Genomic DNA, 25,773 nt, shown 5'->3' with positions numbered 1-25,773 from the left:
CCTGCCGAAAAAGGACAGCCCTGGCACACTAGCCTTATCCCACTCTCAAGAAAGAGGGATTGGGGTCAAATGACAAGATTAGCCAGCAAGTCCAGGAAGAGTGGTATCTAAAAGACAATTGATAATTTGGCCTGGAGAAAAAGATGGGTACCGATTTCCCTAGCTCTCCTACTTTCTCTTGGCTTCAGTTCAAAGCCACATCTGTGGATCATTCATACTGACCATCTTCCCCCACCCCAATCAAGTTGATAGAGATGAGATATGATAGATGTTGATTTACACTCAGAATTTTAGACGCACCAAGATAGGAAAGATGTTCTCTTCAAGGCTGCCAAATACAAATAACCAAAACACTAAAAATGTAACGTTTATATAATTACTGATTGTTTTGTGGTTCTTCTTTCTGTAGTCGGTTTATTCTATATATGTGTAATATAAATGTATATGTAAAAATTTTAAAAAGAATGTCCAGCCACTAGCCAAAATAATTTTTAAGCACTATAGAGGCAGGATTTCTATTAAGCTAATGAAAAGAGCTACAGGGACCCACCTTGGCACTTCCAAAAGAGCCACAAGGTTTTAGCATTTTAAATGTTCTTTTCTTAGGAAATGAGTCCCTAGAACAATTGAAATTTCTAAGCTCAGCAAATATGGATCTACTCCAACTTGGTATAAGAACTGTAAGCATTTTTCATGTAGCATTTCTCTAGAAGTGCCATCTGCCCATGTTAGCCATGTGCAAATGTCTGGCTTTGTGAGTTTTGAACTATCTGAGGGTAGGTATAGGGTCTTCTAAATCTTTGATTCCCTCTTGGCTCTTGCCTTTGGACATGATAGGTACTGCTCAGCAAGTTTTCAAATAAAATGGAATAGATTTCCCTTGGAAGAAAGAAAATTAGAATTGAATGAACGCCCATAACCACCAAGCAAAATACAGGGAGACTGGCTAATACATAGTGCTTAAGAGCGTGGTCTCGAGCTGTCATCCTGGGCCTGATTCCTCTTCACCGTGTGTTGGCTATGCTCCTTTGGATTGGAAATTTCCCTAAACTTCTCCTTCCTCAGAAGTAAAGTGAAACTCATAAGCTGCCAAATCTCACAGACTTGATGTGAGGTTTCAATGAGATAAATACAAATGAAACTGTTCAGAGCAGGAAAGCTTTACTCCTTCTGGCGCAGACTCACTCAGTACCTGTTCATAAAGGAAGTTCTTGCCGACCCTGAAACTCTCAAATGTTTCCTCTGCCACATAGGCTAGCTTATTCTCACCCAGAATAGTCTGAGCCCAGCTCACCTGGCCCGGGGGATGTATCCATAGTCATTGCACTGCATTGCAGAAGTGTGAGGCAAAGGAGACAAAGAAGAGGAGACTCACCTGTGCCTTTGCTGGGTCCTTCTGGGGCCTGGAACTAGAATACAAGGCCACCAGATGATGAGTGAGACAACTGAGCCAGGGTGAGGAAGGCACGGATGTAGGCAAAAGATGAGCGATGAGAAGGTGGGATGAGGGAGAAAGGAGGGGTACCTAACCCTGGAAGCATCTCACAGTCCACAGGAAAAGTGTTTTTAATTTCAACAGTACCACTTCCAGCTTAGAGGAAAATTGTTTCTACCTCCATTCAACTGTCAGGAGAATTGAAATCTCTCAAACATATGCTTCATTACTCCCGTATCAGGTACTGCAGCGCAGTGAGACAGAAAAAGGAGGAGGAGGAACATATGTTTGAAGAAAGTAAACAAAGCCCAGTGGGGGAGGGAAAGGTGGGGAGCAATCACTCTAGGCAAAGTAAGAGTCTTCCTGGAAGCTCCTAGAGGGCAGCAAGAGTGTCCTTGGCCTGCTTAGCGGGGCATGCTAGTGATAAAGGTGGGCACTGGGGAGGACAGCGGGCCTTGCTGCTCAATGGCCGGCCATGAGCATAATCTTCTCAGCTCATTGGTGGCCTTAGAATAGGCTCTGCCTACACACTGAGTCATTTTTTTCTAAGCTCTTTTTATTAAACAGTTTTCAGCCTAATGACTGACTTTCCGAAATCAATAAGAGGGCACAGGAAAGGTTTGCAACTCCCCTAGCTCCAGCTCAGCTAAAGCCACAGCAATTTAAAAGCCAAATGGAATCCAAAAGTTCTTAGACCGAAATTGAATGACTTTAAAACACTCGGTTTCCAGTTGTTTGTCCAATAGCCCCAATAATTAAAAGAATTGCATAAAAAAGAAACTTTGCAACCAAAATACCTCTTTGAGCCAGTGTCATAAAAGTCCTCTAATTAAAGCCAGCACCTTCTGTGCTCTGATGAGAAATTTCCCCTTTCTAATGGGATTAGTAGAGCTTTGCTACACAGATGAGTGGGCTGATTAATAATTGACATTTTTGAGGATATATAACCTCACTCGTGGTCATGGTTTGTGTTCCTAAAATTCTTCTATTCAACTGAATGTTATTCTATTTAGCTCCAACGAATGAATTAAGTTCTGATTAGACATCAATGTAATTATTCTCTCAGGCACACTGTTTTCAACAAAGAAAGGGCTGGGACAGGGTGGCCAGCAGTTAAGAGCTTCAGACTCAGTGGGGCTTAGCCTGAGCAGAGCTAGTCAGTAGGGGGGGTGTAAAATGGCGAAAAATTGCTCAGTATTCGTTTAAAAACCCCCACCACATTACAAAAACCTAAATTAGCAAGTGATTGAATCACAAAAACATGTTTATCAACAGTCAGGCAACTATTTAGTCACATATGAACTATAAAGTGATAAACAAACAAACAAACAAAAGATCTGCTTACTTAAGTAACACTCCCCCCCCCCAAACAGTTATTTGAAGCAGAAATGACTGGAGAAATTGCTCAGAGTTGATGAAAAGGGGTATTTCTAAACAAGGTCAATTTTATTTATGGGGAGTAGGAGAGACAGGACTCTGACAGACACTTCCAATGGCAGATGGAAACAGAAAGCCAGGCAGAAAAGCAACAGAAGCAGTGAAGAAACTGTCGTCTTCCTTCCGTTCAAAGGAAGGGCCCCCATTTCTATCCAGTTCCTCCTGTTTAGCCCTGGGTGCCAGTCAACTACTAAGCCCCAAGTCTACATCTTCCTTTGCCACCATTGTCAAGACAAATGCAAGTCAGGTGTGGCCTGCTTGCTGGCGAGGAGATAGGCTCCCCGATGAAAACACGAGGGTCTGAGTTCAGATCTTCCGCACCCTCACAAAAGCCTACAGCTGCACAGTGTCTGTAGCCTCAGCACTAGTTTGGATAGAGACAGGTAGAGCCCAGGGCCTAGTTGGCTGGTCAGTCTATCAAAAACGGCAAGCTCCATCTTGCTGACTGATCTGTATTAAAAACTAAAAATAAAATAAAATAAAGTGCAGTAATTGAGGAAAAGAGGTAAGGTTGTCCTCTGGCCTCCCCAACACCTGATCCTGAGTACAGTGCACCTGCTCTGAACTAACATGTTTGTGTGTGAAATATACCATCCAAAATAACACACACACACATAAAAAATGTATTCCATTTTGTAATAGTTAGTGCGCGCGCGCACACACACACACACACACACACACACCATCTAGAAGAGACATTTCAAAAAGCAAAACGCCAATTGATTCTGGCAGTACAAAAATTGCAAACAGCAAAGCTGCATGCATGCAAGAGCTCAAAAAGCATATCCCCTTTTTAAAGGGTCTGGTGCACTGGAGCTACCTGAATCTCCAGCATCAATCTATGGCAGAAGTTGCTCAAGCACATCATGAAGTCCAGCCTCACAGAGGTCAAAGTATTCATCATTTCTTGGGCACTACCTGGGCTCTAAGTGTCAACAGAAAGGAACTGCCTTCATGAGGGTGTGTGTGTGTGTGTGTGTGTGTGTGTGTGTGTGTGTGTGTGTGTGTGTAATGATTTATTGGTTGTAAGACATTTTCACATACACTATCTCTATGACTAGAACTTTTAGCCCCATTTTACACATATGGCAATGAAGGATAATCCAGTCTAAATAATGTCTCCTAAGCCATAAAACTATAAATACAGATTGTTTATTAGACTGGATTTTCTGACACAGAATTCAGTATTCTTTTTAAAAACCTTTCTATTGCATTTATGAGTGTGCATGTGTGTGAGAGCACATGCACATGTGTAGGCCAGAGAGCAACATTTAGAAATTGGTTCTCACCTTCCACCAAATATGTTCCATGGATTGAACTTAGGTCATCAGGCTTGGTTACAAGCATCCATAGCAACTGAGCCACCTCACTGGACTAAATTCGGCCTTCTTCTGATACTCTTAAGTACCACATCTTTTTTAGATGTAAATAATAATACAAGGGAAACGATTGTTTCATAATCACCAATAGGAACACTAACTGTGAGACCTGCAATATCATTGGGGCTACTGAAGCAGGAAGATATATAGCCCTCTCTAAACTGCCATTTGTGAGGTATTGAGTCCACATCTATGCTGTCCACTCTTACCGTTATTTGTTGCTTCATAGTATGCATATGTAACTCACCACAGCACTCTTCCACACTTCCATGCAGTTGCTCCTCTACTAATAGCCAGAGAGTTAGAAAAATCAAGCTTGTAAAGACTGTGTATTAATATGAATAGGAGGCTCCAAGCAAGGACCCTGGGAGCTCCCAAATGAGCTAACTACATAAGGAGATGCTCCACGGCAGTGTGGATAATGCAGAGCTGTCTGCAGCTTAACCACAGTTTTCCCTCTCTGATAAAGAGTCCAAGTTGTGGGACAGTCAACTTCCAGTAAAAGCACAGTGTTAATGCATTCTAAAGAGCATCTTCTCCCTCAGTCCCTGGCACCTTGGAGAAGACCAGAATCATTCAGTGTTGAGAAAAACCCTGGACATAGGCCCAAATATTTCTTGGTAGTATAAGACTGAAAGTCATAGTGAAATTCCACCAATGAAAACAGGACTCTACGCATGAAGCTGAGGAGGTATTAGCAATATGAAATTTCAGGCTTTGGTCTCATTTTTCTTCATGGAGATCATAAATCCCACCACTTCTTAATTTTGTTTTGCCTCAAGTGAACCATGTCATAGGACAGATAGTTTGGGAGACACTGTGGTACCTTTAGAGTTTCTTCATCTATAAACTAGTGATGATTACAGTACAGGTCCCATAGGATTGCTAGAAATATTAAATGAGATAATTATGTAAAAGTAAGCATCATACAGTAGGCACTTAGTAAATCTTCACCATTATCTTTATCCTCATTATTATAAAGTAAGGGAGAGAAAAGAGAGAAAGCAAAGAGAAAATGTACTTTCAGTGGAGATTCTCAAAAAGAATTAATTAAGCAGAAACAAAAAACGATTGTGCTGCCCCATTTTCCTAAGCACATCTAAGTAAATTAAATTTAGGAAACGAGGCAATGCAAAGATTGAGGATAAAGAACAACTTTTTAATGCTTCAATCATTATCAAAATAGCATTAGCATTACAGCACTCCAACCACTGTAGCGAAGGGCCCCAGGCTCCTTTATGAGGGCAAAGGCTTCCTGCATTCGAAGACATAAAATCCACATCGAGGCAGTAAGGACTGCTCATGGAACTGTGCACATAGCTGCAATGTTCTCAGGGATGAAACACCCCCCAATAAGGGCTACTGACAGAATCCTAAAGAGATTGAGAATCTAGGCCAAGATTAAGGTAAGCTTGCTCCAACTGCACACGGTAGAGAGAAAATAGCTCACAAAAGCTACCACATCAAATTTCACAGGAACCAAGTAGTAGGGCAATAATTTGGTCTACCGGGATGTTCCGTTTAGAACAAAACCAATTGTGACTCTCAATTCCAATGCATTTGAATAATAAGTAGTTATAAGAAAAATGGAAATAGATGGCCAGCTCCCATAGCAATTGTCTTATACTGATCCCTTCTTTGAAGCCTTCTCTCTTCAATGTGGTTGTTATAGAAAGGATTTGTGGGCAATGCTTCTCCAAGCATAACATAAGTGCCTTGAGGTCTGTGATGTGAGGCACACTAAAAATAAAAATTTTAAAAATCAGAATGAAAAGAGATAAAGGAGGAGCAGATTAAGATGGCAGGATTGAAAGCACAAGGAAGCGGGCATCATTTAGCTGTCTCTGTGCTCCATTGCTAGGGCTGTCCCTCTGCCTGTCCCTGCAGTCCCAGGAATGAATGCATGTGTGCACAGACATGTACTTCTGCATATGTTGTGAGAGGGACAGAGACAGAGAGGCCATCAGTAGCAGGAGTTGCCTCTGCTTTCTACTCCCTGCTCATTTGACTACTAGTCAGCTTCTGTACCAGAGCAGCCATATCTGGACTCCACTCCAACCGAAGCCCTGTCAGGACTTCTTTTTGTCCTTACTCTCATGTTGCCCCAGCCCGCATAAGGCACAGCATGCTAAGAGCAAGACTGGACAGTTACATGGATTCTAGCAACAAAGGCCCTCAGATGGACAGCAATAGCAGCTGCTCTGAAGACTGGAATACCCTCATTCCGTCATTCCATCATTCCGTCATTCCATCTCAGCAGATAATGGTTGAAAAGGTAGCATATGGGCCATAGTTACTCTAGGCATTAAAGAAATCCCTAGCATCCCACTCTCACCAAGCACCTTCATGCCTCAAAGACGAAGTTTCATCTGTCCACTTCAATCCAATCCTCTTGTCACATTACTTTTATCACCCCACTTCCAGCCAGTATATCAACTCCAAAACCAATCTAAGAGGTACATGAATGGTGCATGTATTTTTTAAGCTGGCCTGAATTATTCATCCCATCACTAAATTGTTAGTCTCAACAAATGCTTCACAAGAGCCTCACTGCATAAATAGGTTAGCAAAGATTTCACGCTTTTGTGTTGTACTTCATATAATGAACCTCACATCAATATCCCCTGAGGCTTTTGACACGTGAAACTGTTATGAGTGTAGGCTTTATTGGCTAATTTGAACAACATTTTACCTAATAGTGAGGATTTCATTTTAGTACCTAAAATAAGGTATAATCACCCCACCTTATAGTTCAAAGAGGTGAAGTCTTGTAAAGGAGCCATCAATCTGAAACTTTAGCATGTCAAGTAGTCAAAAGTGTTAGCTCTGGCCCCAAGCCTACCTATGATTTCAGGCAAGTGGCAGCTGATTCAGTGTGCTTAATTGAGAGGAGATAGCAGGGGGCTAAGGAGATAGCTCAGCTGGTAAAGTAAGGAGTTTGGGTACCCAGCATCCACATAAAAAGTCAGTTGTAACAGTGTGGGCCTAGGGATAGAGAACAGCTAAGGAGGATTCCTGAAGCTCATTCATTGGCTGGCCAGCCTAGCTGCATAGGTGAGCTTCACATTAACTAAAGGTGAAGAAAAAGAAAGATGCGAAGCATTGACCTGCCTCAACACATGTATATACATGTGTACACACCCCGACACTACCAAATGTCTATCCACACACAGAAACCCCTGATACACACTTTAAAGAAAGGATAGAAGGAAATCTCTGAACCCACAAGTCATTTGCCTAGTTACAAGAGGTAGACTAAGTCAAGGGATAAAAATACAGATGCTAAAAACCACCTAACCATTCTGGTCCTGAGTCTTCATCTATGAAATGGAGGTAACAAAGACCCACTCATAGGTATATTGTGAGGATGAAATGAAATGATACATGTAAATTACTTAGAATCACATGATACTGTGTGAAGACTTCTTGTTATTACTCTTACTACCGTCATCTTCACTCGATCTTTAATGTAAAAGAGCCTTCCCTGTACTGCTGGAGTTTTCCTGTAAATTACTAAGGACAGACTTGCTCGCTGCCTATCCTTTCACAGTTCACAGAGAAGCATGGTGAGAGATGCCATTCACAAGGAGAGGAGAGGAAACCACTCACTCACACCAACAGGAACATGGCTGGCCAACAAGCCAGCTTCTCCCCCCATAAATGGTTCTAGTGGTCAGAAGGAGTTTGTGCATGTTCCTGAGGTATCTGATTCACCCTGGAAGAAAACTGGCCTTGGAACTTATGAGGGTGGTGGTGGTGGTGGTGGAGGAGGAGGTGGTAGACTTCATGATGGTTGAAAACAAGTCTTACAGACTAATGGAGAAAATTGTAATTGGCTTTTTCAGCAGTGCTTTATGCCTTTTACATACAAGGAAACAGAATGCCCTTGGACAATGACTTTAAATACCAGTCACTTTTTAAAGACTAAAATAAAATGTCTTTAAAAACTGTGTTTCCTTATCCAGGGTTTCTCACTGGGAGATTTTTATATGAAACGTGCATGCTGGAATGGTAATTTATAAATTGTAGTTAGCATTTGAAAGCCCAGTGCCCAAATAATGATGCCATTGAGCACCACATCAAAAATGATCCCCCAAACTCACCTTGGAAAACCGCAGCATTCTGAATGATTAAGAACTTGAGCTCCATACTCGCAGACTGGAGCAGTTGTTCCATGTTCAGCCGGGCTGTTAGCTGGTATTTTTCTTCCATCTTCCTTGAGCAGCATGTTGGGCCCTTGGGGAGACATACTTGCAAATCTGATCCTGAAACAAACAAGGTATTCATGTTTCAGTAAGCAGAAAACCTCTCTCTCTCTCTCTCTCTCTCTCTCTCTCTCTCTCTCTCTCTCTCTCTCTCTCTCTCACACACACACACACACACACACACACACACACACACACACAGAGTAAACAGGATAAAACAAACAACACATGTCTCTTTAAAAACAGTAGGTCTTGATTATGTGGTTTATCTCAGTTCACCCAATTGCCCTCATAGCTGCTTCCTTTTGAATAACTGTTAATTGCCGAGGTCTGACTCATAAATTCTACAGAAACTAATTTATAGCAGCACCAAATACACACTGTTGAACACCAACATTTAATTTGTCTTCAAAAATATCAATCTTCATTCTTCTAATTTATTTTTCCTGATTGTTATTTATGAATATGAACACAACCAAAGACAATTTTTATAATCCAAGTTATGATTGCAAATGAAATATAAGTCTAGCCAGCTTAATATTGCTGCTCAGAAAAAAATAATCAAAACATTGATAGCACATCAAAGCTTTGTTATAGTTTTAACTAAAGGTCTGCAAGAGTCAACAAATATTTACTTGGTTACTATTACATGCCAATCACAATGAGTGTAGAGTACACAAAACAATGGCCTGCCCTTGTGGCATTTATAGTCTTGAGGACAACAAACAGTCAAATGAAAATAGAAACAAATGTCAAGTGAAGATAAGTGCTATATAAAATATAATACAAATGTGGAAGGCAATACAAACAATGGCACACCTACACAACGAAAGTCTAGCTCTCCATACAGGAATGACGTATTGGTACATACTAACACACCAACAACTCCAAAACAACACTAAGTAAAAAAAAAAAATCAGATACAAAAAGTACAAATTGTATGATCCCATTTCTATAAGGCGGTACAAAATGAAAACTGATATAGGCAGAGCATTTTACTGATGGCTGTATGAGGATGGAAGACAAGGGAGAGGAGAAAGAGGGCTCACAAAGATGAGTGAGTACATTTCTTGGCGCAATGGACACCATCATTATTTTGATTGTGGTCTGTATGTCCAAAATGTCAATATGTATTCTCTAAACATGGGCTGTTTACTACACAGCAGCTATACCTCAATGAAGCCATGAATTTCCTTTTACTTTTTAAACAGCAAAGTCAGCGAGATACAGGGGCATTCTCATTTCTAACTAGTATTCCATGAAGCCTTGTCCCCCCCCCACCACCCCTGGAAAGCAACATTTGAAGCATGATGAAGGAAGAGAAGAAGCTCATGACTTTGTGTCCTTCACATGTTGTGCCCACAACATGGACAAATTTTAAGGCTAAATGAGTATTGAGTCCATTGCCCTTTCTAGCTGTAACTCCTGCTTTGGGGTCAGTTTCTGTCTTTTTGTGGTAAGGAGTCACTGGGAATTGAACCCATAATCTCACACAGGCTTAAGCACATGGTCTACTGTGGAACTCCTCATTTACTGTCTTCAGTGAGCATTTATGGAGTACACTCCATGAACATATGCATCTGGGCTCTCCTACTGTGGAGAGTGGTTGACTAGTGGCCCAGCTGCTGCTTCCTAACTTCACCATCATGTGTGCAGAGGCCACAATCCTTAGGGGTAGCTCCCAACTAGTGACTCTATGTGGCAAAGATATAAGGTCTGGTAAATCATAGATCTTTGCTCACAGGGGACCTTGGGTTAAACATTCCTCATTAGTTTTGGAAACTTTCTTACTATTTCACTAGAGGCTACGAGTTTTCCTACATGATCTAATGACTTTTCTTCCTCCTTCAGCAACCTCCCTCCTTTCCTTCAGAATGGTTTATCCTAATAAGCCTATTGAACATCCAATTCTGTGGAGCCTCAAATGCTGTCCAATTGGCATCTCCTTCTCCAATGACCAAATCCAACATACTATCTATGTGGTAGGCACCATATCACATGGAGGTACAACATTGTCCCTGCCCACAGGACCTCATCTCCTACAGGGATTAAGAGAGATACATCCCGCCCCAAGTCTTAGAAAGTAAGCATAATATAACAACATCACTAAGATGATAAAAATGTATATATGGACCATAACTTCTGCCCACGTCCAGTAACTTCTTAGGGAAAGAAAGGTTCAATAAATCTTAGTGACATTAGAAAGCATTATCAAATATTTTAGGTGTCCTTTTAAAAGTTTTTAAATTTAACAAAAGAGGGAGACTAGTTAGGCCTAAGTTAGCAGAAACTGTGCTTTTAGCACACCATGTTATTTCACAGTAACTGTAGTTGATTGGGGCCTTAATGCATGTGTATAGGTTTTCTTAATTTAAGAAGGGAATTCATCATCCTATGTCTCTCATGCCATCACTGTGGAATCCAAGGTATTGACTACAAGCTCTTCACTTCCCTTTACCCAAGGGAACAGCTGACAAATGCACTAAAGAAGAGAGCAGATAATACGTATCAGCAAACCCAATCCAGCACCATAATTTATAGTACTGGAAGATTTATCTCCTATAAACATCAATCTCATATACAAGCCGTAAACCAATTCTAAATAAGGTCTAAGCTTAAAGGCTTTATGATTATAGTCAGAAAAAAAAAAGAAAAGAAATCAGGGCTAGTTGTAGCTGTGTTCTTTCTATATGAAATTACAAAATATTATGCCATTCTCGGAGTGGAAATTGATACAGCCTATTGGACCAAGAAGAGAGAGAGCCCCCTTAGGGAAGAGTGGCTAATCTAAAGTTAAACAAGGTTGGTTGGGACACACATGTAGATGTGGGGAAAAGAAGAACTCTATAAAGGAAGTTGTTCCATATACCAAGTCCCTGATCATTTAACAAGGTTTGGGCCACTTCCCTGGCTCAAATGCCTGTCATGTGTGTTTAAACTCTGTACCTACATATGTTTATGAAATTAATTGTCATCGACAAAGACTTGTGTTTTTCTAAATTTGCCTTGTAGATCACTTCCAGCTTTGCAGAATGGCTGACTTTTTCCACAGGGTGGCTGGGCTGTTACTATTGTATCCATTTCCACCAGCACTGGCTAGGGGAGGGATAAAATAACAGGGTTGAATTTTTTTTCCTCTATAAAGTACTATGTTGTTAAGGTCTTATAAGGTAACCAAATATTATTCTATGTACCTGCAGAAGTTCAAGAATAATTCTAAGCTATGGCGGCACTAGTTTAATTTGTCATTGACATGGTCATCCATATAGTTATTTAGGACTGCTGCACTATACCCTTGGCCAAGTCTCACCACTTAGAAATGCTCATTATCTCATCAGGTAATCTCAAATGAAAAAGTTTCAGGAAAAATGCCAAATGTCGTGAAGATATATGTATATATTATATCCAAATATAAGTGTATACACACACACACACACACACACACACACACACACACACACACACATATATATATATCAGTACTTACCTTATTACTGCCTGGTTAATCAATCAACCAGAACAAGTGATCTTAGGGACCAAGAGTTGACTATAGATTTAAGGAACTAAAAACACTCATAACTGGTAAGGATTCAGGATTTCCTATCAAAGAAAATACATACCAAATGGAGAAATAAGTTGTTGTAAATAAATTTCCTACAACCCATAGACAAGCTTCAAAAATCCTCATGACAAATGATCTAGTGGCACTGAAATGTTACCACTTCAATGCCATCAGCATTTGAAGGAAAGTACCAAAACAAAAAAAGAATAGAGAAGAAATTTAGAGGGAATCCATATCAACTAAATAAAAAGTCACTCTTAGAATTGATTCCAAAATGGGATGAATACAAATAAATCCTGGGGCAAATAGTTAAGGAAACATACTGAGAACTCTATACTTGTAAGAGCAAAAGCCAATGGTCAACTAAAGAAATAAGATGTGGGCTGGAGAGATGGCTCAGAGGTTAAGAGCTCTTCCCAAGGTCCTGAGTTCAATTCCCGGCAACTACATGGTGGCTCACAGCCATCTATAATGAGATCTGGTGTCTTCTTGTGGTGTGCAGGTGTTACATGTGAACACAACATTGTGTACATAATAAATAAATAAATCTTTAAGAAATAAGATGCAACCAACAAAAGACATAGTAAAGGTGATGGCTCAGCGGTTAAGAGCACTGGTTACCCTTCTAGAAGGCCTAGGTTCGATTGCCAGCACCCACATTGTGGCTCAAATCGTCTGATAACTCCTACTTCAGGTAGTCCAATGCCCTCTTCTGGACACTGTGGGTACTACATGTATGTGTTGTACAGACATACGCAGGCAAAATACCCATAAACATAAAATAATTTCTTAAAACAAAGAACAAAGCACAGTAAATAGGGAAGCATTATTTAAGTATATGAGGAACAGAAGGCTAAAGGGAAACAACCCCTTTTAATAGACAGAAAACTAACTTTGAACTAAACTTTCAAATATGGATACTCACATATCTTTTATGTAAAGAATGAAAATCCCCTAGGAATGAAGTGACAAACAATGCATCCTGGTTTAGCAATAAGTAGAAGACTTAGCACTTCACTATTCAAATAATGAGGCAGAGAAGGTCAATTTGGGGGGACTAACTTTCATTTTCAAATGCTTAAAAGATAATAACTAAAGTCATTAGAGAGTTACCAATTTCCATTTATTTTGAAGGGTTAAAAATATCCTCATACTATAACTCTACTCCCCTACACTATAAATTCTTTTTTTTTTAAAGAGCAGTGAATGACTCCCATCTCTTTTGGAAGATTTCAGTGATTTCATTCAAGTGATGTACATCCTATTGAATTAATGAGAATATTAGATTGGGAGAACTAGCAAGAACTATGTACCTGCCTATATTTAAAAATCAGTGGGGTAGAGAAGTCTCTGACAATTTTATATCTGTATAATTAACTTTGATCTTGGAAAAATACCATAAAAGCTATTTTCAAGCATCTTGATCATACACAAATACATGTTTTGTTTGAATGAACTATGTAGCGTACATTTCTAATTATTTTAACATTAAGTCTTTCTTGCACATGGGATCCAGTTTGTGGGCCCTACAACTGAAAGGGCTATCTGAAGCAGAGCAGCTTTATCTTTGGGGGGGTTTATACTCATGTGTCCCCACTTTTGGAACCTCTCCCAGAAGCTAACCAAAGATAGTACCTCTGGAAGCTCTCTTTAGATGCAGCGCCTTTTAGGTGCATACACTTTCATGTGATGATGTCTCCAGGCACGGATGCCTGTGGCTCGACCTTCTGTACCCTCATCACATGCTCTTCCCATTGGGCCCAGTTCTTTCACTCTGTTGCCTCCACGCAAAGATCTGACATTTTAGATTGCCCCCAATCTCTCTTAGTCAACTCTACCGAAGCTGTGAAGTAGTAAGAAACTCTACTACTCCATAATTAAAAACAGGGAGTCAACAGTGTGTATGACTCTCTGTATATGTAAATGTGTCAGTGCTGTTGGATTTTATTTGGAGACTGGAGGCCAGCGTTATCAAAACCGTGATAACAAGAACAAGCAAAAGCACTTCTTGCTCCACAGGTCAAGCTGCTTAGAGTCTGGTCCTTGCCATTTGCCAGCTGTGCAAGCACCAGCAGCTTACTCAACATTTACATGCTTTTTTTTTTTTTGCCCTTATCTGTAAAATGGGATTACCAGCATTCTTAGATTCATAGATTAAATATCTTAGTCTTCTTGGTAGAGAGTAAACCTCCAATTTAAGTGTGAATTCTAATTAAATAAATAAATAAACTAAATTCATGTGGAGACCAGACTTTCACACCCCAAAATAACTACAGAACAGTCAAATTGGTTCGTGGTTATGTGACAAAATATGCAGTACGTTTTCTGAAGTGATGAAAATAATCTATAGTTTAATTGGAACAGTGGTTAAAAGAGTATAGGCATGTTTGTCAAACCTCACAACTTCAAATGGGCACATTTTATCGTTTACACATTATACAACAATAGTGTTAGTTTTTTAAATGTAATATGTAATTATGTTTTAGATCTAAAAACAATACTCATCAGACACCCTGGGAGAGGAAATCATAGAAAACATCCAAGAGGACATGGGTCTTGACTTAGTACATAGAGGATGGAAAGGATTGGGAGAGTCTAATCGTGATGTGTGTTTGGCACTAGCAGAGTAGCCAACTTGCCCAGAGACAGGCTTTGATCTAGGTTCTAGTTAGCTTATCAGGTAAGAAAGGCCCAAACTTAAAGAACCTTGAGTGCAGGCGAAGCCTAACCCCAGAGGCAACAACGGACACCTGGAAGTGGTCAAGCAGCCATACTATGATGAGGAGTGCTGTTCAGGAAGATTAGTCACAGAACCTGAAATTGAGAAGTGGACTGAGTAAGCCTGATTCTTAATTCCCTTTATTATGTTCTATATGTTGGTTCTTTACTAGACTACAATCTTAGCTAATGACAATAAATTGTCAAAATCATATTTAAAAGCACATAAGGAATAGAAAAAAATATTCATGTAGATGTTGCTCCTTTTATTTCTCTAAGAGCAGATACAGCATAGTCAAACAGCAACAGAAAAAAAATGAATCGTCAGGGCTCAGTAACAATGAAAATTGAAATCTTTTCCATATATATGTATGTGTGATGACTTGACACATTTCATTGTCAAGGTCTGCTTTACGAACGGTGGGTTTTTTTTCCCTGACAAAGGTACACTGTGCTGAAAATAAAAAGACAATATTATCATTGAGGTAATATTAGACAAAAGAATTTAGTAATATAAAAATCTTGATTACTTCATGACTTGTAGGGAAAAACTCATGTTTATTAAAATTATATAAAATATATCAGGTATTTTAAAGGGTGCTTTTAACAAAGGACAAGTCAATTTGCCATCCAAAAATATTAAATAATTTCCTTGGCATTCAATAGTGACTTGCTATTAGAATGGCACCTTTCCCCCTAATTAATCATTATCTAAATCAAATCTTACATGCTCATTAATTTCTCACTAATCAAGCTAGGAATACAGATGAAAGAAATGGCTGCATTTGAAACCAGTGGGGAAAGTGATCATTGCTGATAAAGAAATGATCTTAGGGAATCTAGCAGAAGGTTATTTAGCCTGAAAGAACATGACCTTGTAGAGGGTGCACCTGGATATCAGGAGCTCAGACTTTAAATCAAAGACTATGCCTGGGGCTGCCAGAGACTCGGCTTCTATAAAAGGCAGGCCAAAATGTCGCTACTACACTGGAGTACTGGAGGTTTAAAGCAACCCTAGAGATAAGCCATTCTCTAGGCTTGAGAATTAAAGGATGAATTACCTTTATCTGTACTGCCAACTGCCAACTAGCTGCCTATCATTTCATGCCCAGTAAAAGTTAAATCCCCAGATCCCCGTCTGCACACACATACCCCCACCACACAAAGTGATTCTTTTTGGACCACATCCACAACCAGCAGTAGACATGCACTCTGGAAATACAAATTCATTTATTGTATTCAGCCTGCCAACCTGTTGAACGATTCATTCAACCAGTATTCACTGAATGCCAACTTTGTGCCAGTGATCATGCCCAGTGCAATACAATGCGCAGGACATGGTCTCTGCCCTAGAGTTCACGGATTGGGCTAAAGCTTCCTAGTTAGATTTCTGATCACTCTAGATATTGTAAGCCATCTTCATCTGCTATAGTCAAGTATTACGATATTCTACCAATTATGCTTTAGAATTTCATTATGTGAATATGTGGTGGGGGCGGGGATGCATGACTGCACTGACCATGGAGGCCAGAGGGCATCCAATCCCCTGGACCAGGAGTAAAACCTGGCTGTTCAGGCATCCAACATGTTCTGGCAACATGTCTGGGACCAACTCTGGTCCGGTGCAAGAACACTTTGTGCTCTCAACTGAACCGTCGTCTCTCCAGCCCCTGCTTCTGCTTCTTAAATGCTTCTGAGTCTCTCCTTGCCATGGCTGCCCCCATCACCTCACCTCTTTTCACTTCAAAGATGACAATCTCCAAAAGGGGGGGCGGAGCTTCCTGCAACTATATCTTTCTACATCTAGTTGTCAAAGAAATTTCTACAGTCCATGTTTGGTCAAGTAATTTCGTTTCTTTCGAATTCTCCAAGAAAATGGAGCAAGTGTATGGGGGATGTCTAAGTAGGTGGAATGTTCTGCGCTCCAAGGAATCTGGCAATACAAGAACAGAAAGCAAAGGTAAGGAGGGTTACATGAGCCTTGCTGCACCATCACCCCTAGTTGTCTTTGGATTGGAATCCCATGGTAAAGAATGTACTTGTGAACAGAAAAAAGACAGACTCCAAAAGTTTTAGACCTTTGAATTTCCATGACACGCTCCATCTTTTATTGATAACTCTCTCACATTCTAACTTGACTCATACTTGTATTTGTCTGTCTTCTCTGGGCTTAAGTACCTTAAGGGAAAGACTGTAGACTGACTCATCTTTTTTATCTCAAGGGGCTGATTGTGGTTTGGGCTGGAGGCCCTTCCCTTTCACTTGGAGGTAATGCCAGAACATCAAGAGACTTCAGTTAAAAAAAAAAAAAAGAAATAGGCCAACTTCATTGATAACACTAGGATAAATTTTACAATAATGGAAGGATTCATACAAACACACACAGAGACACACATACACACGCGCGCGCGCGCGCACACACACACACACACACACACACACACACACACATTCTTGGCTATATAAATGGTAGGAAACCCTCTAATATAATGAAAATTGAATTAGAGAACAAAGCCAGAGTTGGACTGAAGAAAAACGGCAGCCCCCCTGGAATTGAAATACTCTTTTAGTTTAGATTTCTTCCAGAGGGACTAAGGTAAGGTAATTTCACTGTCTCCCCTAGTGACTCCCTAATTATTATTCTACACAGATAAGTAGCTGAGAGTCTGTCTTTCAAAAAATGGATAATTTTTCTTTTTAATTTTTGAGATGCAATCTTCAAATACGCAAACCAGAGTGATAGCAGAGAATTTCAATGTCCTAGTCTAAACCTAAGGGCTTGGCCCTTCCTTCTGGATGAAATCACAATGAGATCACACCATGGGGAGGGGATTCTTTTACATCAAGGAGCAACTGTTATCATCTGCTCTGTTGAAAAATCAGCTGGGACTTTAGGCAAATTGTCTTTCCAAACTTGGCCCTGGTTTTACTCAAAGGGTGTGGGCTTGAGAGCTGGTGCTTTGCAAGCACAGGTTAACCAGTGTTCCCTGAGCACAGGGGATGGGCCACTGAGGGACACAAAGGGAGCAGCGATTCTCCCCCATTCAAAAAGCCTTGCTGATAGCACATGGATATGGAGGTAAAGCAAGACCAACAAGTCTGGCTGTGCAGTGCTGCAACCCACAAAGCCCTTCTTCTGTACGTCTGTTTTTCCAGGAGCCAACTACAAACAGCCAACCTCCTTCTAGAATGCCATGCAGGGGCAAAGAGAAAGACTCTCTGAAAGCAGGCAGAGCAAGCTATAAAACAACAGCCACTGGCCACTAAACAGCCTTGAGACCTTGGACAAATTACTTAACTTCTAAGCCCCAGCTTTTTATCTCCAAAAGGTAGAAAACAGTTACATCTCAACGTGCTTACACTCCACGGTTTCCCAAATGCTTCCTTTTTTTTTTTTTTTTTTTTTTTTTGCTCAGGCTCATTGGCTGTTAGTCTCTTTGTTTTAGCTATTGAAGTTTTTACCCACCAAGTCTCCCCCATGTACCTCTTTCGTAAAGCTTTTTTTCCCTTCTCTCTGAATAAACCCTGGGAGGTATGATATTTCTGGGTTGTTTTTTTTTTTTTTTCAGTACACTTTGTGTCTATCCAATAGCATGTTTTTGCAAGCTAAGCTCTGTGGCCATTGATGTTCTTATCCTATTCCCGCTGGGAGCTCTATGATTCCATGGGCCAGAACTGTAGCTTGACCATATCTGCATTCCCTGTCATGGCCTAGAGCAATGGTTCACAACTTGCCTAATACTATGACCCTTTTACATAGTTCTTCAGGTTGTGGTGACCCCCAACCATAGATTTTTTTAATGCTAATCCATAATCATAATTTTGCTGCTGTCATGAATCATAACGCAACTATTTTTGGAAACAGAGGTTAGCCCAAGGGGTTGTGACCCACAGGTGGTTCACCAATGGAATGGAGCCTGGTACATGGTCCATTCAAATGCTGAATATTGGATCCATGAACAATCAATGATGAGACTCCTGTCTCTGGATGCATTCAAAGATAATTTGAATGGCAATATCAGAAATCACAGAAGCAACTCTGCAGTAGGTAACAATCTAGTGGCCTTTTTAAGTTTCCTCTTTCTCTGTATAGCTCCATGAAGGCCATACTCTTACTCACTAGTCACCACACACACCTAAGTTTTCCCATCAGAATGAGATGCTCCCTAGGCAGGAATGTTAGAACTGGTCCTTTGTTATAAGCAAATATGAAAGCATTTCTACAGAGAAGGTCTCATCTGCACAAGCTAGATTAACCACTTTGTATGCAAGCCATATCTAGTAGTTTGAAGCTAAACCTAGAAAGGCAGCCTTTGTTTCACACATGTTTCTGGCTTACAAATCTCCCTGTTGCTAGTATGTCAGCAAGTCACAAAGAAGAGGTAGGAAGCTGCGGCACACTGAAATTGCACCATCACCTTGATCCCACAGATCCTATGAAAAGGGCTTTTCAGGTGAGTAATAAGCAGTAATTGCTTTCCTGTGGCTAAAGTATTTAGGAAAGAAAATAGACTTTGCAAGGAAAAAATTCAGAGTCATAAGACAAAATCTATACTGAATAACATGGTAGCCTATTGTGTTTCAAAATTCTTTTCTTTTGATCTGGAATGACTTTTTTTTTACTCCCCATGTCCTCAGTTTTATCGTGTGAAAAAATGGGTTAACAGCAGGTACTATACGTATCCCTCTTGGGAAAACCCTGACATTTGAAAACCCATTTTAAGCATTCATTGCACAAATTCCCTTTGAGTAGCAGGGTCCCTTAAGATGAAGTGATTCAAGAGGCCCCAGAAGGCTCACATCTAGAGAAGGCTGAATGGTATCTCCTAAAAAGAGATGTCTATGCTTAATTCCCAGAAATTGCCATTGTGACCTTATTTGAAAAAGAGGTCTGTGAAGACATAATTAAGAATATGGAGATGAAATCATCCTAGATTATCTGGGTGGAGCCTAAATCCGATGACAAGCATTTATGTAAAGACACATAAAAGAAAGGCCTAAAAAAGAGAGGGGCATGTGAAGATGGAGACAGAGGTGAGAGGGATATAGCCACAGAAAAGGAGCCACTAGGAGATAAGGAAGGATTCCTTCCCCCAGAAAGGCAACACTGCATGAACGAACATTCCAGAACTGTCTGGAAGAGGGGGCACAAGAAAAGAACCTGGGATTTTCAGACACCAAATTTGAGGCAATATGTTATGGCAGTCCTAGGATACCTAAAAGCATCATCCTAGATGTTTCATCCTAAGTATGTATGTTCTGCTTTGGTTAAGCTATTTATTTCACTGAGTGCTGTCTCTACATGCAACACTCCCAAAATATGACCTTCATGCTTGAAGAAAAAGGAGTTTACTTGACAACCTTCCTCTAGCAATGAAAAATAGGTAGGGAGGTATATGAGGACAGAGAAAGGGATGTATTTTTAAAAAATCAAGCAAAAGATGAACATGGAACAAAGACCAAAACCAAATTTTATTTACGGTGACCCCTAAGATAAATAATACTAATATAACATAAATTTTCCTTTAACTGCAATAGTTACATACTATAAGGATTTAGGAACCTTGCAAAAGTGAAATAATAATAATAGTAATAACAGCACTGCGTGGGTTGTTAGCCCATATTCTAGAAAGTCCAGTAGGAGGCTGTTGAGACCAATCCAAATGCCTCGTTCTCACTGTTCAAAGGCATTTGTTAGCTAATGCTCAACAAATTAGGCTTGTTTTGGATACATGAAAAAATCTCTTTCAAGAGATTAGCAATTAAATAATCAGAAAGGAAGCTGGGCAGTAATGAAAGCTGCCCATGAGTCTGGACCTGAGCCCAACACTGAGTTTGGATTTTTCTTCACATTCCCCCTACCCTACCCTACGCCTTTAGCATTTCTGGAGATGCTATTTAACCAGCTTGCAGGCAAATCTTCCCGGTGCCCAATTGTCCTTACAGTGAAGCTGCTTCTCTCCAGCTCTAATGGCTAACCTACATTTCAGTTTCAAGCCATTGCACCTTGTAATTACATTTTCAGCCACTGTAAATAATCTGCACCCTCTATTATATCTTACCTCTTTCTCTGGGATAAAGATTTGTGGGAAAGGGAGTCAGTTGCCTTGTTAGTAGAGCACACACACACTGTGCCTAAGCAGAATACAACCAAAAGAAAACCCAATGCTCACTGTCTATCCCTGAGTGAAATGTGCTGCTATCAATCACTGCATTTTTCTTATCCTTCAGCTTATCTGAATGTGTAGACAGACGTGCTCCTGTGCCGCGGCATTTATGCCATCTTGGGGAATAGCTGTGTAAATGGTCCAGTAATGTTAGCCATCTTCAACACAGTGTTGTGTTAGAACTGGGGAGGGCGGTGTGCCTAAAGGGCTGGACTGGACATATTTCCTACCTCCCCACACTTACCCATGTAATAGAAATCAAAATTCACACTAATTGGCCATCCTCCTGCATGTTACTGAAGTCCAGACCAGGTGGTAATCTCTTTCTGTGGAAGATAGTTAGTGGAGGAGAAAGTGCTTGAGAAGGAAGCTGGCAAAGCAACACACTGCAGACCAACTACAAGAAGATTGGGGACACGGGTTTTGGTAAGCTGAGGTTTAAAGCAAAAAGTATTGTTTCACACACACACACACACACACACACACACACACACACACACACACACACACACACACGGAGGCAGGGGGTGGGGAGAGAATGTAATAGTCTTTTTTCATGCTCCAAAGTAACTTGCTTCTTTGTTGCTTTCTTTACAAAATATGAAAACAAAATAAATTACCCAAACAGGAGATTTGGGGCTTTTTCTCTTCCATTGCCATTATTTTACTGAAACACTTTTTTAAAATGCCCCAATGGGAAGTTCAGTCTCTTATCAAACACGGAGCTCTTGGGAGCTCAGAGGCAGTTCTGAGAGGCGGCGCCGGGAGGAATCCAGATCTAGTTGAACGCACTGTCTGGAACCACAGTCTCCCTGTGGATTGCCGCTCTTAGGACTTGCCTCCAGCTCTTGAGTCTCCCTGTGGATTGCCGCTCTTAGGACTTGCCTCCAGCTCTTGAGAAACAGTGATCTGGTTCAGGAATATCTGCCTCATTGCATTGTGGCCTTTCTCGCAAGGAAATTGAAATAAAGGAGAAATAGTGATGTGGGAAATATGGGGCCAATTATCCCAAGCCCTCCTGACCATGCACATGTAAGGAGTGGTGATTTCAAGATAGCTAGGGTTCCAGTGGGCTGAGGTGCTCACTGATGAAAAGAGGTTGACACAAGCACCCAGGGTGTTCAATTTGAAGAACGACTAAGCACGAAAGAGATGCCCATGACCACAGGCTGCTAGGAAGCAGCATTCCAACCTCTTCAAGCCACTGGTCTTTCTATGCACTCCGCCTTCCCGTCAACAGGTATGGAGCACTTCATCGTTTTGCACGTCTCCTTTCCCCCCATCAAGCGCAGGGATAATAGAGTATTAGACATTGAATCCTTACCGTCTCATGCATACTCCATTTTCAAAAATGATTTTGCTAGAAATGCTCAACCTATCATGAGAATAAAGGAAGAAATGGGGTTCTGGAGTGAAAGAAAATGGGTTTCATTCACTGTGTGCCTACTTGATCGCGGGCAAGTAACTACATTTCTCTAAGCCTCGGTTTCCTTGTCTGTGAAATGGAGGGGAAAGACTTACCACCTGGTAGTGCTGTTATGAGGATAAAGTGAGATGTTGCCCATAAAAGGCTTAGCATAGTGCCTGGCTCAATAAATGTTAACGACTATTAGCACCACCCCCACCACAGGTGCTCAATAAAAACTTGCTGAATTAAAGTCACACCAGTTGGAATGACTAGCAGATGTGAAGGTGATCTGGACCTTTTCTTTTATTTTCTTCTGAGGTATTTTGGGTGGATGGATAGATGGATAGTTGGGGAAAGAGGCCTGTTATTTTATTTAATTTATTTGTGTGTGTGTGTGTGTGTGTGTGTGTGTGTGTGTGTGTGTGTGTGTGTAAAAGATAAAGGATACTTGGGCTACACTTTAGTTGTTTTTTTTTTCTCACTCACAGCAAATAGCCCAAGTCTGGCAAAGTCAGGCATATGATTTTCCAAGAAATATGACAAGGCTATTAAAAACTCTAAATGAAAGTTATGTAATAAGCATGAATCTGACTCCATTTAAATTTCCCCTAGACCTAGTATTTCCAGCAGGATTCTTAGATTTTTTTTTTAAGTGTGCTTATGCACTGTGAGGAAACCAGACCCTAAAAGATAGCAGAATTTCCTCAAGCGTGGGGGTAGGGAGACAACATGCAATTGTAATGAAAATTAACCCCTGAAAATGCACAGGATTTTATTACCAAATGGATGCCTGAGGAGATTACTAGATTTTTAGGGTCTTTACTATAAAGAGAGCAACCTGCATGCCTGAAATAATTAAGAAGAAGAGACTCAATTATCCAGTAAACTGAGATTTCAAACCACCCTGCTTACCTAAATGAGAAAAGCTGCTTAGACTTAAGTGTCATTACTTCTATTTAGACAAACCTTAGCAAAGATATACAAGGAGCAAAATAATGGGACCCCACATTCTCCCCTAAGCCACAACAATGCCTGTTTATGTAAATAGGATTTTCAATAACACAACTGAATCTTTTTTTTAATGTTTTTATTACTGTCTCTGAAAAAAATGCAAGCAGAGAAGATGAAAGTCAGGGGGGCTTTCGCTATGATGGGTAGTGAATATCCTAAAATATTTATTCTGTGTGAGTCTGAGCCTAGACTCCAAGTAGATTTCAGAAACAGACATGGTCTCTCCTTTTTCAAAAGTCAGTACAATATGAGGAGACAAGAACTCTGATTTCATGGCAAGTTGACTTCACAGTCATTCAAAAACCCAGCTCAGAAAGAAACAAAGGCAGTAAGTAGGAGGCATCTGCTTGCCTTCATCTGGCAGCCCCTTCCACAATCTGAGCCAAAAGTATTACTATTCTTACCTTCATCATCGTCACCCTCTGACAATCAAACACTGCCACATGACCATAACAACATCCAGACACACACTGAAGGCTCATTAAGGAATATATGAAGGCTATTTATAGTAGAACTAAACAAAGATGGAAAGAACTATTAGCAAAATTAATTAGACTGTTCATGGTTTTGGCAACTATTACTATTTGTTTAAACTCAAGTGTCTGCCTCCTTTACTTGACAGGTATTGATGACTGTAGAGATACCGCATTTCTGCTGCTTTTAAACTGACTTTGTAGTTTTTTAGTTCAAGAACTCAAGTTTTGACCTAAACTCTGTACATCAGCTTTACTGTTTCTGTTTAGGCAGATGATAAGAGGCAGAAATCCTTCTTTCTCATTAGGCTATTAGCTGCTGTTAAGCAAAGGGCTGGGGAGGGGGGTGCTCAGCGGCCCAGAGGAATGTGCTGGAGTCCACATATAAAGCCAGCCCTGATTTAGGGTTAAGAATTTAACCTTAAAAGGCTGACAAGTCATAAATTTGCCTGAGGTTCATATATATGTGTGACTTTCACAGTTTATATTTCCTAGCCAGGACCCAAAGTCAAAACATGGTCCCTGATTAATGAATGGTACTAATTGTTCTTCCTGCCTTGAGAACATCAGTCTTTATCCATAATATTTTCTTTAAAAACACACAATCTCATACCTTGAACCTTGTGGCTTAGGGGAATTTAGGGACCCAGTGAGAAAAAAAAAAACAGGACAAGAGACTAGTGTTATCTGTGACATGGAGCTACCATTTTGGTAGAACTGACTCAAAGCTTCCATTCCATTGTGTCCATAAGCAAAGCACAAAGGAATGTCCTCCAAACCTAAGCATCTGAGATAAAGCAGCCATCTCTGACTCTACACACACACAGAGGGCGGGGGGTGGGGGGGCAGTCCAAAATGTGGGGAGGGAATAAGAGAAAGATAGAAATATCTTCAAGCACGTTTTGTCTAACTTATCTTATTAAATATTTATATGTAAGTGCATAACCTCCTAACCTTGGCCAAGCTTGGAAGAGATACCAGATATAAGACACACAAAAGAACCCCATAAGTATAAAGACAAAGGAACAGTATCACAGAGCAATCCGACTGGAACACAATCTCCAACCTGAATTCAAGATTGCAACTGGAACAATAAAACCCCACAAGTGAAACAAGGTCCCTGAAATGTGATAATGTCATCAGGGAGAAGCAGACTGTAATTTGCTTAACCTACAAGGTAGGTGTCAGTTCTAACACGTGCTAGCAAGATTTCAAGGGGGCTCCCTTATCTTTAGCGAAGAAGAAGAAGAAGAAAAAGCATTGGAGGAGGGAGGGAGGGAGAGGGGGAGAGAGAGGGAGGGAGAGAGGATTTCTTAACCAGTGAGCCACCTCTCCAGCCCTCAAAGAGAGAGATTCCTAAGAACAAAGATGCAAACTGCCTTCATTGGGAATTGTAATAAAAAGTGAGAGAGAATGTCAGCCACACAAAAATTCATCTGAGATACTCGTCAAATATACTTAGCTTTGTTCTGTCTACACAAAAAGCATTTTAAATACTCAGAATTCTTAGAAAGAGGGACGTTTTGGAGCTCTTCACTTCTAAACTAAATGAGGAACAGAATTTCATAAGATCCCAAGAGTAGTAACCAAGTACCCAATCCAAACATGGGGCAGAATCACTGGGCAAAGGCAGATGTGGAGGAGGCAGAGGACAAAAGGAGAGAGAGGGAGCAGGAAGGGAAATCAGGAGCTATAGGAAAAGGAAATAGAGCTTAAAAGCAAAATGCAGAGGAAAACAGAAAGCATTGCACTCATCTATTCTTATGGAAGAACAAGAAACACAAAACAATTCAATAAATATAAAAACCATAAAACACCTTCTGTTTTAAATTATAAACAGATGAAGGAGTATGTGACGGTGGAAGAGAAGCAGAGGAAAGGAGACAGATGATGGCAGGCCCTTGTGATCTGGAGGTGTGGAGAGTCATAAGAGTGAAAAAAAAAAATCCCCTTGTGGCTGCTCATTAGCACTGATCTA

The 25,773-nt window shown here is 40.5% G+C and overlaps 1 protein-coding gene across 1 annotated transcript in view; it reads right to left on the bottom strand.

Annotated features, from left to right (window-relative positions):
* The window catches only part of GPC3 (glypican 3), a 346,350-nt gene that overhangs the window by 306,587 nt on the left and 13,990 nt on the right, over nucleotides 1-25,773 (bottom strand). Inside the window, exon 2 of the mRNA XM_084790106.1 lies at nucleotides 8,355-8,516. Coding sequence (XP_084646232.1) covers nucleotides 8,355-8,516 — 162 coding nt within the window. The remainder of the gene's footprint in view (nucleotides 1-8,354; nucleotides 8,517-25,773) is intronic.

Source organism: Acomys minous, assembly GCF_964271855.1.
Source record: "Acomys minous genome assembly, chromosome: 7".
In the NCBI taxonomy this organism is placed as follows: Eukaryota; Metazoa; Chordata; class Mammalia; order Rodentia; family Muridae; genus Acomys; species Acomys minous.
The sequence above is the reverse complement of the archived record's forward strand: the minus strand, read 5'-3'. Positions and strand labels throughout refer to the sequence as shown.